This window comes from Ambystoma mexicanum, chromosome 14, assembly GCF_040938575.1.
Source record: "Ambystoma mexicanum isolate Mex_15411 chromosome 14, UKY_AmexF1_1, whole genome shotgun sequence".
Classification (NCBI taxonomy): Eukaryota; Metazoa; Chordata; class Amphibia; order Caudata; family Ambystomatidae; genus Ambystoma; species Ambystoma mexicanum.
The window spans coordinates 616,352,964-616,368,702 of NC_090940.1; the positions used below are offsets into that span (position 1 = coordinate 616,352,964).

General features: G+C 47.9%; 2 protein-coding genes across 7 annotated transcripts in view; both read right to left on the reverse strand.

The window, feature by feature from the left end:
• IFT43 (intraflagellar transport 43) overlaps positions 1-15,739 on the reverse strand; it is a 580,365-nt gene that overhangs the window by 477,377 nt on the left and 87,249 nt on the right. The gene's annotated exons all lie outside the window — the stretch shown is intronic.
• Positions 1-15,739, reverse strand: part of TTLL5 (tubulin tyrosine ligase like 5) — a 769,178-nt gene that overhangs the window by 114,781 nt on the left and 638,658 nt on the right. For all 5 annotated transcript variants that reach the window (XM_069638032.1, XM_069638034.1, XM_069638033.1 and 2 more), the window contains one exon: positions 1,032-1,227. In XM_069638032.1, the coding sequence (XP_069494133.1) occupies positions 1,032-1,227 (196 nt within the window). The remainder of the gene's footprint in view (positions 1-1,031; positions 1,228-15,739) is intronic.

Sequence of the window (15,739 nt, forward strand, 5' to 3'; positions counted from 1 at the left end):
CTGCCTGGGGCGGAGCTTACACCCTGTCACCTCATTGGATGGGGCCATAAAGGACCAAAGTGAGGAGAAGGGGCTACACAATAGAATGGCTCATAGGCCACAATTGAGTATTTACATGCACTCTCAGGTAGAGAATGGATGTATATTGAAATGTTTTATATATTTATTTTATCACCGAGGATTCCCAGTCTGACGACGGGGAATATTCAAGCATCTGAATCTATGAAAGATCCAATGCTGGAGAAAATGAGTGTCACTGCACAATTTAGTGTAAATCCAACCTAAATTACATAATGGTGTGGCAGGGACTCATGCTCTAGTGGAAGTTTCCGAGGGACTGAGTTCAAGATCGCACGTTCCAACAGTGATCCTTGGCACGCTTATTCTGAGAATGATGCTCGATTGATCTGTTCTCGTGTTTTTTCAGATAAGGCTAGTTTCCATGCCGAGATTTCGCATCTCATAATTAGGAGGAGCTAATGAGGGGCGGTGACACTACGAGTCAAGGTGGTAGGGGTTGGCCTATGTAGGGCCAGGTTGTACTTACACACTGTTTTTTCCCATGACTTCCTGGGAAATTTGTTATTTTTTAAAGTATGAAATATTTTATCGTGGCAGAAGGTTTTGGAGTAGGAAGCACGCAGAGCGCTTGTGTATTTAAGAGAACCAGTTCCCCATGTACTGTTCAGGATGGGGAGTCTGCATTCTAATGAACCAGCACAGCCAGTCCCTCTGCACTTCAAGTCATTCGTCGCTGCTTCACTTGCACTGCATTGTTGTCTGATTGTTCAAACACAACCATTACCACACCTTACATGTTTATATTTTGCACTAAACAATTGATGTGCTGTCCAGGACTACACATGGAAAGAAGGTGCCTGATAACTTCCAAGGCACTAACATTGGATGGACATCTCCAATCTTCATTGCCATCATATGGGATGCTGAATAAAAGAAACTTCTTATAGGACGTGAGCATGTCCAATCGGCTGCCCATTCCATTGTACCTGGCATCCTAGTCTTTTGGTTACCTGGTGCCGGGCTCTGCTCTGCTCCAGGAGTTGTCTCGTCTGAAGCCTCTGCAGCTCGAGCTGCTGCACCGCGTATTGGAGCTGGTAGCTGCTCGCTGTCGGATGGTACTTCTGCTGAGGAGGGACCCCCGTCACCATGCTGTAAGCGCTACTCTCCATATCTCCATCGCCGGACAAGCGCTCCATCTCTGGAGCCCTGGAGGGGATGAAAAAGAGACAAGGCATGCAGTGGTGAGGCACTGAAAGGCGACATGACTAGGAAACCATCAGGGGTTTTCAGAAACATACTCTATGCTTTTAGTGACAGATTCTCAGCAAGCTTTATCAAGCAACAAATCAACACCAGAAATCCTTGGCTTCCACCAAAATCCACAGGGTTTTACCAATGCGACACGTAACACTGCAACATGAACAAAACTAGCTCAATCAAAATACCAACACCGAACAGGTAACGAATGGCCTCAGAAATGCAAGTGACACTCGCCTAGAATGGGAATAGCATAGGCGTCGGCAGTACATTCACATCACAAAGAACTTGCCCAGCAGGGACTAAACAACCCAGGCTCCCCTCACATAGAATAGCAATAGCATAACAGCAGTGGGAGCCCCACCCACACAGAACAGCAACAGTTAATTCCAACCGCAGTGCTAGCTCCTCACTGCTACAACTAATATAGCATTGACTGCGACTATGTCAAATACAAAGGCGAATTTCTTTCAGAATCAGAAAAACTCCAAATAGTAGGAATGTAGTGAACCGTAATGAGAAGGAATTCAGCCTTATGGTATGGAATGGTACCAATGATTTGTGTACCATTTCCCAGCCACTCTGACTGGTTCACTTCCAGAAGGCAATGTTAATGTTACAGAAGGATAGCTCACTCAATACCCCTTTCCTTATTCCGCTACATAAGTCTGGACATTTGATATCTTCTGTATAGATTTTAATTTTTACAACACAAACAAACCTGGCAAATTACACAGGAAAGAAAACATGACTTGTATTGTGTTTTGGGGTTTGATAGCAAAATTGCCTTTAGATGATTAATGAAAGTCCTCATTTCCTGGAACTAGTACTACTTAATGGAATGCCAGTGTTGTGATACGATAGTACGGAGAGGCAAGTGCTGCCTGCTACAGTTGATAGCTAATCTAATATCAAATGGTAGCTGGCCCTAGATAGCCTTGCAACCTGCAGAGGGCATTAAAGAGACTATCGATTGAGGGAATTGTAATCCCAGTGCTTAGACGCTAGAGGAACCCTGCATGAAGTGCTACTTAACTATAGATACCTTTCTGGATTAACAGTACAGGGACATGTTTTGCCAACTTTCTATTTCATTTGAAAATGCAACGATTTCATTGCTGTTTTATAACAGCTCTTGGACTGGGCTTACAGTGAGGTTTTGAAAGTTTTAAGTGCAGTCTCGAATATTTGAAAGAGGCTGTGACCCCTGTGATTGGTGTAATGACAATCCATCGCCCTTGACCATTTACAGGAAGAGCTACCATATTGACTGCAAGTTAAGGTTTAATGGACATTTAAACTAAACATTGCATACCCATCCATGCCCAGATACGGTTGTGAGGTGGGAGTATTTTACACACTGTTTTTATAACTTGAGTGTAAATGAAATTCTAAGAGTAAAAATGATTTGACTCGGCAAGATGGTACAAAGTTTGTAGCAGGCCACCAAAACATGACAACATTTGAAAATGAATAGAACACATTATAACCAAAATGGCTGTGTAGCAAATATGCCACTTCAAACAAATTATTACATTTGTGGAAAACGTTCTAGATACTAATGTGTAGGAACACACCACATTGCATCTTTATGTAAAATGCACACAGCACAGGTCCTCCGAAACAATACTTGTGTAATGCAAGCAAGCATTCACTTAAAAATCATTATTTGTTTGTTAAAAGGATACTTCTCAATTGTACCCAGGTTTTCCATCTTATCACTGCTAAAATCCTAAAATGATAGCAAAATAAATATGCATGCATAATGCTCCTCTCCATCAGCATCTCCCGGCCCAAAACACAGCAGAAGTTGAACAGAAAGAAATAATTCCTCATCTCACTGTGTGCTGTACATTTCTGAACCACTCCTTCATGGCCTGCAATTTCGCCCATGCACACAAGAATCAAAAGATGCGCTCTGGTTGCTGTCAAGTCACCTGCCCTCTGCTCTCAACCAGTGCGTAAATGATAATCACAGAAAGAGAAAAGGCGGTGTCTCTACAAGATCCGAATGCGTAAAAAGCCTGGTACGGCACTTATCTGGAGGCTTGAGTTGGGGGCGGGCGGTTCAGTCACTTACCATCTGGGGTGTGTAAGTGTCCCATGGACTTCTTTTAAAATGTCTGATAGCCAATGTCGTCCTCTTTACCTTCTCGGTAGGATGCCGTTTCCAGGAGTTGGCTGTAATTGACACCCAGATCTGAGCGACCACAGGAATGAGGTCCCAAGGCTTCTCACTGGTCTCTGGCTGGTTGGCAGGATTGGAGAGAGTTTCTTTCTTCTAGCCCTCATTTGGGGGAAGTTCTTACTTTCAGCCAACTCCCATTCTGGCCACTCTCGCTTCATGCCTCTGCAATGAAAATGTTCCCGTGGAACCTGCTCTGTTCCTTTAGGCACCCCGACGCTATACAGTTCCTAAGTCTGAACTCCCCTTACCTGCTCGTCACCTCGTCGTGTGTTTGTACCTCCCACTGTCCACCACACTGGCCCACCAGCCTTTTTGCCTACCCAGTATCCCTGGTCTTTCTGTCTCAACCTTCCCAGGCCCTTCATTCTCTCTGTCTGCCCTACCAGTGACTACCAACTCCAGCAGATATCCCTCCTCTCTTCCCGATCTCGCCTCATCGCCCTTTCCTGCAGACGACGCACCATGTTCCCTGCCAACTTATTACCATCTGATCGTTCACCTCTCCTCCTCATCTCTTCCCATTCTCTGGATGGTTCCCTTTAAGGATCACTACTTCCTCTCCGAGAGTAGTCCCCTCCTGCTCCTGTTCCATGTCCACTGCCTCCTGGACTCTTACCACTGTTTTGTCTCCTCCCTCCAACTCCTGTTTTCTCACCATCGCCTCTTCATCGTCCTCCACCTGCTGTTCTCTCTTCGTCTCTTCCTTTTCACCATTGGTCTCCGCCCGCCTCTAATGTTCCCAAACTCCTTATCCTGCTCTCCCAGTCATCACATGCCCTCTCCTCCAGGGCGCAGGCATACAGATGGTTACTGATGTGGTCCAAGCACTTTGCTGCTGTTCCCGTTCAGGGATAAAACTTGGCAAGCGCATGGGTTTCAATCCTTATTCTCAACATGTTCTGCGTTGCAGACACCCAGGCACAAGCATCCTGCCCGAACAAAATGGCCTAGCATCAGGGCACTTGGGCTGAACGAGGAAACCCTTTCCAGCAGCTGACTTTGGGGTACTATGCCCTTTTACACGGCCAATGACCTTAGGTTGGATATTGTGACAAACCCATGTCATGCAGAGAGGCACGGGTGAGATCGACAACAGATCCTTCCCATACTGCCCCGAGTCGAGCATCACTTTCAGGGTAGCTGTACCCGGTCACTCAATGCCTCACCCTCATAGCCAAGAACGTGGTCTCACAGTTGCTAGCTATTTTTGAAGGTTTTTTGCGTGTAATGATTGATTAATTTGAAAATATGGCCATCTTTACAAAAGAATATCTCTTGATAAGAAGTCAAGCAAACATCACACATTTAAAAAAAGTTTCAACCTGAAGAAAGAACACCCATGGAGTTAAATACCAATCTGCCCATTTGATTAAATGTGCTTGAGCAGCTCTTCTAGGATGGGACTCCTACAACAGCGGGAATTATGTACATGTGATCAGATCCATGGAGGAAGCTTTTCCTGCCCAGAGTTTCAGAGCAGCAGTCCAAGACCTGGTCATCTCCGACCTCGGTGATGCCAACACCCGTCTCACAGAAGTTTCAGATGCCATCTTGGACCCTCTGAAAGCCGTCCAGCGCACCTCATCAGAGGACTAAGAAAATTCAACCACATCAGCCCCATTCTCGGGAAGCTGCACTGGCTACCCCTTCAAGCATGCATCACGCTTAAGACTGCGTACATCACCCATAAAGCAGTTGCAACCTAAACACCAGTCTATTTGGCTGAGGAAGTCACTCCCTCCAGAGTTCTGCATGCAACCAGAATCCACAACATTGGCCAGCTAGAAACAAAGAACTGCAAGAGGGAAAACCCAGCAAACAGGACTTTTTCTGCTGTGTACCCAGTCTCTGGAACAAGTAAGCAATGCAGATAAGACTGGCCCCACCACCTTACCTTTCAAGACGTACCTGGAGACCCTACTCTCTAAAGAATTCCTCCCTGTCCAGGAGGAGTCCCCCCTCCTCTCTCCTCCTACCCCTTCTGGCTACTCTAATGCCCCTGCACCCCAATTGTAACCCAATAGTTTGCCCCTTTGCACCTAGCTCTGTTGGTTCCCAGCTAGGTGTGTGCTTTCTAAACCCCATGCATACTTTATGGGGGCAATTTAATAGTAATCTAGATTTGCTGAGGTTCTTTGCTCCTCTGAAGGGTTCTCCAAATTAGACTGGTGTGAACCATATGAAATGTTTAAGACCAGAAGAGAACGCTGATCATCACTTTGAATCCTCTGAACCGTGCACGCCCGCACCTTCGCATGCCACTTCAAGTCCTGGCGAGGTGTAAATAATCCATGTCCTTTGCAGAGGTTAGGACACCGGATGCAGATGTGATGCCCAGGCCGTAGCAAACACATACAATGGTGACACACATACCTGGCTCACAATCACTAGAGGAGAAGCCAAAGAAAAGAAGCTTTTAAGGTTAATGAGCAGACTGCACGCCGCTGCCAGGACTTTCTGTGGGAGCGGCATAAAGGGTTCGCCACCAGCTCCTCTCCACACGTAAGTGAGGCCAGAAAAGCCGCGGCAAAGCTAGCGAGGGGACCTGGGGGAGCAGCGATCGACTACCTGGGTCTCATTTTAAATCTCGGTGCACCCCACTACCATCCATAAAGTAGCCAATTGGTATTGACCAGTGCCCGACGAGGAACCCTTCCTCCCTATTCTGGCATAAAAATCTGCCTCCACCAATGCCAGAAAAGGTGGAGAGCAGTGGGGCATCCATTTTTTTCACCCCCCTGTGGCGCATGTGTCAACAACAATAACTGGATCATACAGAACTCAACTAGTCTCTTTTTCTCCCTTAAACACTCACTAAATGGTAGCCGCTGCCAACAGCGTGGTTTCGGGAGACCTTCTAGCCAGCGAGGCTATTACTCCGGGGACCTTCATCAACACTTGGGTAAGCGCAACGCGTCAGATAAATTAGCATTTGCAGATCATTACACCTTTTCATTTCTCTCTGATACATGCAGCCTTGCTTTAAAGGCCCGTGCTTCCACCGATGTATGCTTTGCAGCCACCATTCACCCCTTTCCACTGTTTAATAAAACCTCTTGATCAACAATACATGTTTTATACGATCTGCCCTATTTTTGAGGCGGTAAAGTACAGTAATATTGAACGGTGCTAATCAAACGATAAATTAATCACCACTGGTGCGATAAAACGAACTTGAGACAAGGCGTTGTTTCTCTAAGTTAAGTAAATTCTTTTTAAACGTTTGTTTATTAGCATTTTCAAATATAACACTAACAATGATTCCACGCCAACTCCCTCCCTCCCCTCCCTGCCCCCCACGAACCCTGCCCATCCACCCCCTCCCCCTGCGGTCAGATGGACTTCCAAGAGTGAACAGTCGGCTGATGCAGAAGAGAATGTCATTGGATTCCCAGGATGCGCGGCATTTGCGGGCAGTATGCCTTGCAGTAGTCATCGTACAGGAAAGTGAGAACCACCCTCCATCCGGGCGAGAACTTGGTGCTGTCCCCTGAGTAGGTCAGCCACTCCAAGGCTCCAAAATGCCACACTTTGGTGTACCAGTCTTGTTCGGTCAGGAGCTCCTTCGCCTTCCAGTGTTGTGCTATTACAGGTGCGCTGCCAAAGTTAGTATTGCGTAGGCCTTCCTCTGGGGTTTCGGCCAGGCTCGAAGTGCAGAGCCTCCCAGGCCCAGTATGCTTTCGTTCGGTGTCTAGTCAAAGGATCGAATCTAAAGGGTCGACAGGTCAAAGGATCGACACCAAAGGGTCGACAGGTCAAAGGATCGACACCAAAGGGTCGACAGGTCAAAGGATCGAATTTTTTTTTTTTAATTATATATATTTTTTTAGGTTTTCGTTTAGGGAAAAAAGTGTTTTTTAGCAAAAAAAAGGGGGTTGGGGGGACCCCCCCAAAACAAAGAAAATTCGATCCTTTGACCTGTCGACCCTTTGGTGTCGATCCTTTGACTGGCAACCCTTTCTTTCATGTCTCTTTTGAGCTGATTGCCAAACACTTTTCTCATTATTGGCATTGATCGCCTCCCAGTATGACACTAGCTTTGGGCAGCCCCACCAAATATGGGGCCAATCACACCGTCCCCCACATGCCGCCAAAAGTCCTGGGAAGAACTCCTGCTAATGGAGTGCAGCCACGCTGGCGTGTAATGCCACTGAGTCAAGACCTTATACCATATCTCCCTGGTTTGGATCACCTGCGTGAGTCTCGGGATGTCTCTGCATAGCTGCTCCTACGCCTCCATATCTATGTTCCCACCCAGCGACTGCTCCCATCTAGCCATATGTATGTTGTGGGCAGTCTAGGGATTCCATCTACCCGGAATTTATAGATGTTGGATACTAGTTTCTTATCTCCGGGGTTGGTAGTGAGATATTTTATGAATGGTGTGAGGGGCCTTGCCGCAGCTGCCTTTGTAAGAAGGTGGGGTGTTAACCAGTGTCTGACCTGTAGATATTGCAATCTGTCGCTTTCTCTCAAGTTCAACTCCCGTTTGCATTGTTCGAACGACTTGATCCCCTGGTCCTGAACTATAGACCCCATCTTGGAGCCTCCCTTGTCCTTGCACCTGGCAAACGCTCCCGGCTCCATCGCGGGGTGAATTGAAGGTTTTGAAACAGTGGTGTGAAGGGAGACAGGAATGTACTAATGCCGCACTGGTGTATTACTTGATCCCAGGTGTCTGCCAGCAAGCCCGTAATGGCACCCTTATGTACGTTTGGTGGTCTATCACCTCAACTCAGCCACAGAACCTCACGGGGGGTGACGGGGGCGCCCGTCATCGCTGTATCCATTCGCAGCCATACTTCTCCCCGGAAAACCTTCAAAGGCAGAGACCTCCTTCACGTAGCCACACTTAACGCCCGTTCAGCCAACAAACACTCTGCTGACTTCTGCACCCTTCTTGAAGACATTGACCTTGTCATTCTTGCTCTTGCCGAGACGTAGTTCAATGCCGGCTCAGTCACTGCTTTTGACTCCCTTCTCCCAGATAGCTACAAGATCATTTCTAAGCCATGACCTAACTGTGCTGGTGGTGGGGTGCCTTAATCTTCCCTGAGTGGGTTCCTTCCTCCCTCATACCCACTCAGCCTTACTCTTCCTTTCAGGGCCTGGTTTGCAAGTTGGTAATCTCTCCCTCCTCCTCTCTGACCATCACCACTATCTATAGGCCCCCTGGCACTACCACCCTGTTCCTCTCTGAAGGGCTGACTTCAGCTCTTCTCTCCTCACTAGCACCTCCAAATTCCATCTCTTGTGTGACTTCATCATCAATTTGGACTCCTCTATCACAGCATCCGCCCTCTTTCTTGACCTCTACACCTCGATCTCCCTCTCCATTCTTGCGTCTGGTCCAACCCACTTAGCAGGACACACTCTTGATGCCCTGATCCACTCTGATCTTTCACCCCCCACCCCTCTGATCACACCTCCCTCCTGGTCAGACCACTCTCTCCTCTCCTCTTGCTTGGGTCCCCTCAGTCCTCTGACTGCACCTCCTCCAGCCCTGCCAACCTCGTTCACAAACATCCGTCTGATGAAACGAGTGTCAGCTGCTGCCTTTGCATTCCCCCTCATCCTCACTCTCCCCCACCCCCAACTCTACCCTCAGCAACCTCCATCTGGACATTAGCAACACTCTGGACATTCTTGCCCCAGTCATGAAAATCCACCCGAAACCTGCCTCTAAGCGTAATACCTGGTACGACTCTGAACTTTCAGCCCTGATACGCAAGTCCAGAGCTGCGGAATGGAAGTGGCTAACCTTAGGCTCACCCGCTGACAAACGGGCCTGCCGCCTGCTCCAAAGGCAATACAGACTCTCCATCCGTGCCAAGAAAAGGGCCCACATCCAGGCTTGGGTATCTGGTGCATCCAACAACATAGCTGATCTCCTCCTCCACTCTTCCTTCCCAGGCCCTCTGCAATGCACTACCATACACTTCACCACTAAAACTCTGGACATCCTGAAAACCCTTGCTACCATCTCCCCTATCACCTCCCCCACCCCCTTGCCTCTTATGGTCTCCCACCCTCCTTCTTCCTCTCTCTCCTCCTTCTCCCATGTGTGAGAAACCTCAAGGTTTCTCACTTGCTAGACCCTGTGGATCTGTCATCCAAGTGGCCAGGACACGGCCATTACTATTGGATCCAGTTCCTGGGGGTGGACAATTGTGGGAGGATCACCTGGAGGGGGCGTCCTCAGGGAGGGGAAGAGGGACACAGACAGGTAAAACATGGTACCCCCTTCCTTATAACACCTTTTCCCCATCCTACCCCGTAGGATACTTAGACGTTCTAACCCCCCCACCACCTTTCCGACACGAACACTTTCCTACACCACCAAAGACAACGGACTAACACCAGGGCTGTGTGCCTGACATGTACCAACACAAGGGGCAGGTAAAGTCAGCCAAACGACAATAACTACACACACCTGACAGCCCCTTCCCTTACCCACAGGGATAAAAGGTGGTACACAAGAGCACACTTTGAGCAAGGCAGACCGTGCGATGAGGCAGCTGTTCCAGGACAGCAGTTCAAGAAGAGGAGAAAGGCGGTGAGAACCTAAAGGGCAACAAGGAGAGAAGAGTCCTTGCCCTTGTCGACCCAGACCCACAAAGCACCCAAGAAAGGAATCACTAAGGGCGGAAACAACAGCCAGTGTGTGGTTCAGCAGGTATCAGTGATGCACAGAACCCTCCTACACTGATAACCAAGACAGGGGCTCACGCTTGCTTCTGTGGTACCGCCCTTGACTCCAGAGACCAGTCAGAGGGAGAACCGATAGTAAACGGAACTGTGATTGAGCGAAGGTTACAAGTGGCAACGTAATGTGAATCAATGAACAAATACATTGTGTGTTGCAGAACTGTTTGGAAAACCCAGGGAGTGATCAAGGGCAGAGTGGTCCGACACCACGTGGGTGCTCATTCGAAAGACTCTGACAGGTCCCCTTTTTGTTGAAACTACCGATACCAGAAGGCCCTCGGAGGGCCGCCGTAAGAGGTCAAAGTGGTCATACAACTTTGAGATAGAAGTTCTTGTACAGTCGAAAGTCTTTGGCCCATTGTGAATACCAAGCAAACTGTGCTTGTGGCAAATGTGAACCCGATTGAGGGATACCTGCGTAAAAGGGTGGTCAGTAACACCCAGAGAACATTGAAGTACGTGAAGCCTGACTGGGGGCAGAAAACCCAGACTTAGGTAGGAAGTGAACCTAAGAGGTATAGCAAGAGAATGAAAAGCATGAACCCAACCGAGGGATATTTTCAATGAATTGATGGTCCGAGCCCGACAGAGGGAGGCTATCGTAACTAAGAGGAAAGCTAAGGGAAGTAAAATCCTGCAGTGCGTAAAGCAAAGTGAACTATATTTGTGGCAAATGTGCACCAGCTGAGGGATGCCTGCAGAACGGGGTGAAATACGGTAACCCTGTTAGCATTGTGTTGACAAGAGTGAACCCAGCTGAGGAATGTCAACAATAAAAGATTGTTTAAAAAGAGATTGAGACTTGTGAATACAACAAGTGGAATAGTCGGAGGGAAAAGGCCGTAGTGAACTCGGCAGAAGGAGGCTAACATTGGAGAAGGATCTGAGCCCAGAAGAGGGGGATCCCAGGGTAAAGAGTCATCACCCAACGTACATACAGAAAGGAACTTTGTTTTGTTATTTTGGATACATTAGGACCTCGGAGGCAAGAGACTTTTGCAGAAAGAGACTTAACCACTGCAAGTCCTGATAACGCTGAAAAGAACTGTAGCCTCGTGCTAGAGAAGCCCAGGAGTGTGCTCTGCTCAAGAGACCCACCTTGTCCCATACTAAAAACGTGGGGAAGAGAGAACCGGCTATAACATTCTGACTCATCATTTGTGAACACGTCTTTCTTTTCTTGTGAACACTATCCAACACTCTTTTGTAACTTAGCAGTAAAGATTGGCAAAAGGTTTTTTAGTACAGGCCCTTTTTTATTTGACAAGATGTCACTAGGACTGCCTTGTGAGCATTTGGGTTCTATGTTCTTTTTACACAATTACGAAAAAGGTCATCAACATTTTTGGGGCGTATCACCCTCCAAGTCCCCCTCCCCCACCTATTTTTAATTCTTCCCGACCCCCCAACCCCTTATCTCCCCCCAAAAGTTGATGAGCTTTTTCTTAATTCATTCTTTACTCATAAAAAAGGCAGTCATAAAAATGATTGCCGTTGAAACAACGGTATACCATTATTTGATGCTCGTAGCTTGCTCCCATCTTAGATTTAGGTTTAGATTAGGGATTTTTCTCATCCATTTATACAGTTTAATAAACACCCTTGAACTGTGATTACTCGTGTCTGAGTTCCTTACAATAAGTGCCTAACAAATGCACAATAAATAAATGAATACAATATTTTTTCAGGGTTCCCTCTAAACCAGTCCTGAATACACCTCAGTTGGGCTGCTTTGTAATAGAGAGAGACATTCGGGAGACCCAGCCCTCCGTTGTGTCATGGGGCCATCATCCTATGTAGGGCAACCCTCATGGTTTTGTTGTTCCACACGAACACTGTCACCATCTTCTGCAACGCCTGATAGAAATGCTTGGAGACAGGTACTGGGAGTGCTTGGAAGTAGTACAGTAGTCTGGGCATGATCACCATTTTAATAAGGTTAATTCAAGCCAGGAGACCGATAGGAAAGGTCCAGCAACGTAGCTAGGTGTTGGGTGCCTCCAGCAGCGGTTTATAGTTTGCTAGGGACCTGGTGATTTTTACCCCCAGCAGCTTAATGCCTTGCGGCGCCCAGCGGAAGGAGGTGCTTTCCACGGCCCGCTGTAATACATCACCTGTGAGCGCCAAGTTTAGGATTTCGGACTTTGTGATGTTGAATTTCAGTCCTGCCACCGCCCCAAACGCCTCTATTTTCCGTTCTATAGTTAGGAAAGAGAGTGCTCAAGATCGGTACGGGAGAGGCGCATTTTCTTCACAAATGCCATAACCTTGTGGTCCTCGCCCCCAAATGGGAACCCTTGAATATCCCCATAGATCTACTTCTACTCAGGGATGGCTCTAAATGGATGGCATAGAGAAGTGGGAACAGGGCGCAGCCCTGCTTAGTTCCTCTTTTTAGCAGGATGGTCTTGGATAGCTGTCAGTTAATCGATCACCTAACTGTCGGGTTGCTGTAGTTAGCACGCAGCTTTTGCAGAAAGGATGCCTCGAACCCCATCAGCTCCATCGCGCGGAACAGGAAGGACCACTCAAATGGACGGATAGCTGTCATGGCCGTAGAATTTGTTGAGAGGGAGTTCCCCCGATTGCTCGTAGTACCTCCTGGACACTAATATCTTTCTCTAGTTGTTCACGTTCTCCCAGGGTACGTTTTTCAATGGGGATTGAATGGAGGTAAGTGTCCTGCAAGGCACTATCTTGGCTGTCTGATGTGTAAAGGGCAGTGTAAAATGTAGTAAATTATTCGATGATATCCTTTGTGGTGGTGACTTTGGATCCCCTGGGAATTGTTACCTCGCAAATGGCCTGAAATGCCGAATTTTGTTTCAGTAGGCGCGCTAGTAACCACCTTCACATAATATTTCTGCTGGAGGTGTAACAGCCCCTTCTCCACCTTTTTAGTCTGGTGGAGCTCGAGCTTCCGGCGAAAGGCCCTATATGTTTTACCAAGTTGCATCCCTGCACCTGTCTCCATTTTGTGCATGACTTCCTGGAGCTCCTGCACCATCTCTAGTGCGAGCGCAAAAGATTTTTTTACCAAGGATGCACGCATAGCTATTCGGTCTCCCCACAGGGTCGGCTTGAAGGCGTCCCAGAGGCATTGCTCTGTAATTTAACGTGAGGCATTGGTTTTGAAAAAGTCTTTAATTCAATGTTGTTTCTCAGTACCTGATCTGTTAGAAGCGCCTGGGGGAACGACTAATTCCATAGCCTTTTCCTCACATTCTGCAGGTCCAGCCTTATGTACAGCAGGGCGTGGTGTGACAACTGGATAGCACCAAGGTTGATTTGCTTAATCAAGCCCAGTAGGGTAATTGAGGACCAGATATAAACAATTCGGGAAAAGGCTCTATGGACATGCGAATAGAAGGTGCAACCCTTCTCCTTCCCTTTTAGAGCTACCCAAGTGTTGGTCACAGCCAATTGGTCCATCTTAGCGCACAGAGCTTGCAGGGGCCCGGGGGGCTGCCCATTGTGTGTGTGTGCACTTCTATCTCTCCCCGGGTTCCATACCAGGTTGAGATCCCCCCCATCAAGCGTACCTCCCCCTTGCCAAATGACTCTGTCCGCAAGAACCGCTGTGAGAAAACCATCTTGTCCCATGTTTGGGGCCTAAATAGATGCTATAGTGAGCGTTGTTATAGCCCGCTGAAGAATCCGAAACAGATACCTCCCCTGGCCATCAGCCCTAGAGTCAGGATCTTGGTATCAGGATCCAAGCGGACCACTATCAGCACCCCAGCCCCCTTACCCCTGGGTGTCAGAGTGGTAAATGAGTGGATAGTATTGCAGCTTGAACCTGTACCCGTCACCCTTTCTTATATGGGTCTCTGAGAAGGCCACTACACCTAGCTGGCCTCTCAAAAGAAACCGATCAACACTATCACTTCGCAGGGGAATTGAAGGCTCTAATGTTCAGAGTCAAGCATTTGTAGGCAATCTGGTTTGCGTGTTAATGCTGTGATTCCCCCCTCCCCAATAACGATTCCTTGACCCACACTCCTCCCCACACCACCCTCCCTGCCCCCACCACCTGGAGCGGGCCAAAGTTCCTACGGATTCTTCAGGCTTGTTACCCTCAGAGGCTCACCAATAATTCCAGCTACAAACTAGCAGGGCATAACTATAACCCCTCGTACGATTCCAAGTGGATCTGTTAAGATGACGTCCTGCCTCCACAGTCCCGATGCTGTAATTTTCAATGATGTGGGCGGCCGCCAAGCATTCTTACTATTCCCTGTCATGCCAACGTCGGGTGCGGATCGTTTATGGGAGCTCGTATTCGGGGCCTATTTTTTCTACACGGCTTTCTCACTTGTGACCATTCCCAGGACCTCCTCTGCATAGGTGCCTCTTCACCGCCAGATGTTCTAGGTTGCAGCTCCTCCTCACTCAGCTGTAGGATATGAGCTCCTTTGTCGCAGGTGGTTACTCTGTGCTGTCATCCTTCCCAGGTAAAGAGGAGGCCAAAGGGGAGGGTCCATTTGCACTTGATTTGTTTAGCCTGGAGAGCTCTTGCGTCCAGACCCATTTCCCTGTGCTTCTGCAAGGCTGATTGGGCCAAGTCCTGGTACAGGCGAATTTCTACCCTGTTGTAGGTCATGGGTTTCAGCCTGGCAGGCCGCTCTGAGGATGAGTTCCTTCTGGGGGTAGCGTGTCTCTGGGGCATTTGATAGCAATGTCTGGGAAATGTCGATCTAATACACAAGCCAAACCTGCTGACTTTTGCCAATGCCTGTTTTTAACGGATGTCCATGAAATAATCGAATTTCGAAATGTCTGGAAAAAACCGAACGTTACTTGAACGAAAATATTTTCCGATGTTTTCTCCCGCTGACATTACTGCCAACCCACTCCCTCCAGCCCTCTTAATTACCTGTTGGCGGCACAGCTCATTGTGTGCCGCCGACTCCTCCATCCCTCTGCAACGCCGGTTCCTTTCACTTACGTGCATGGGAAGCAACGCAGAAGACCCCACACCCCCACTTTTTTTTTTTTACTTAATCCTATTGGGAGCCGCAGACACCCCTGCAACCTCCAATGCCATTATAGTGAACAGGGGTGCGGGGGACATCCCCGCTCCGCTTGTTCACTATAATGGCACCAAATGGTATATTGATCGACATTTTTGGTACATCTGAAATTCGATCAAATATACCATTCTTTTCTTCTATTTGACCATTTCTACAGATACCGTTTTTAACAGAAATTCAGTGCAAGCATAAGATGTGAGGACACAGGCAGTACTTATAAATCAAGTGCGGAAGTCACACTTAAGACATTTTTATTACACCAGTATTACATTTAACGCTACAATTAAATCTCACCACTCAGAAGACCGTTTAGAAATAACACAGGCATGCCCAATGCAGTGCACACGTTGATGTTACTGCTTGATAGAGCTAGCTTTAAGACATGCCAGGAGGGTGTGTTGTGGACGAGAAGGGGTAGGTGGAGGATGGGAATGGCTTTAGGGATTAGCAAGGCCACGGGCAGTCAATGGCTGGGTAAATAACTTAACACCCACACGCTGTGTGTGCCATCTCCCTCCTACCTGCAGTCAAT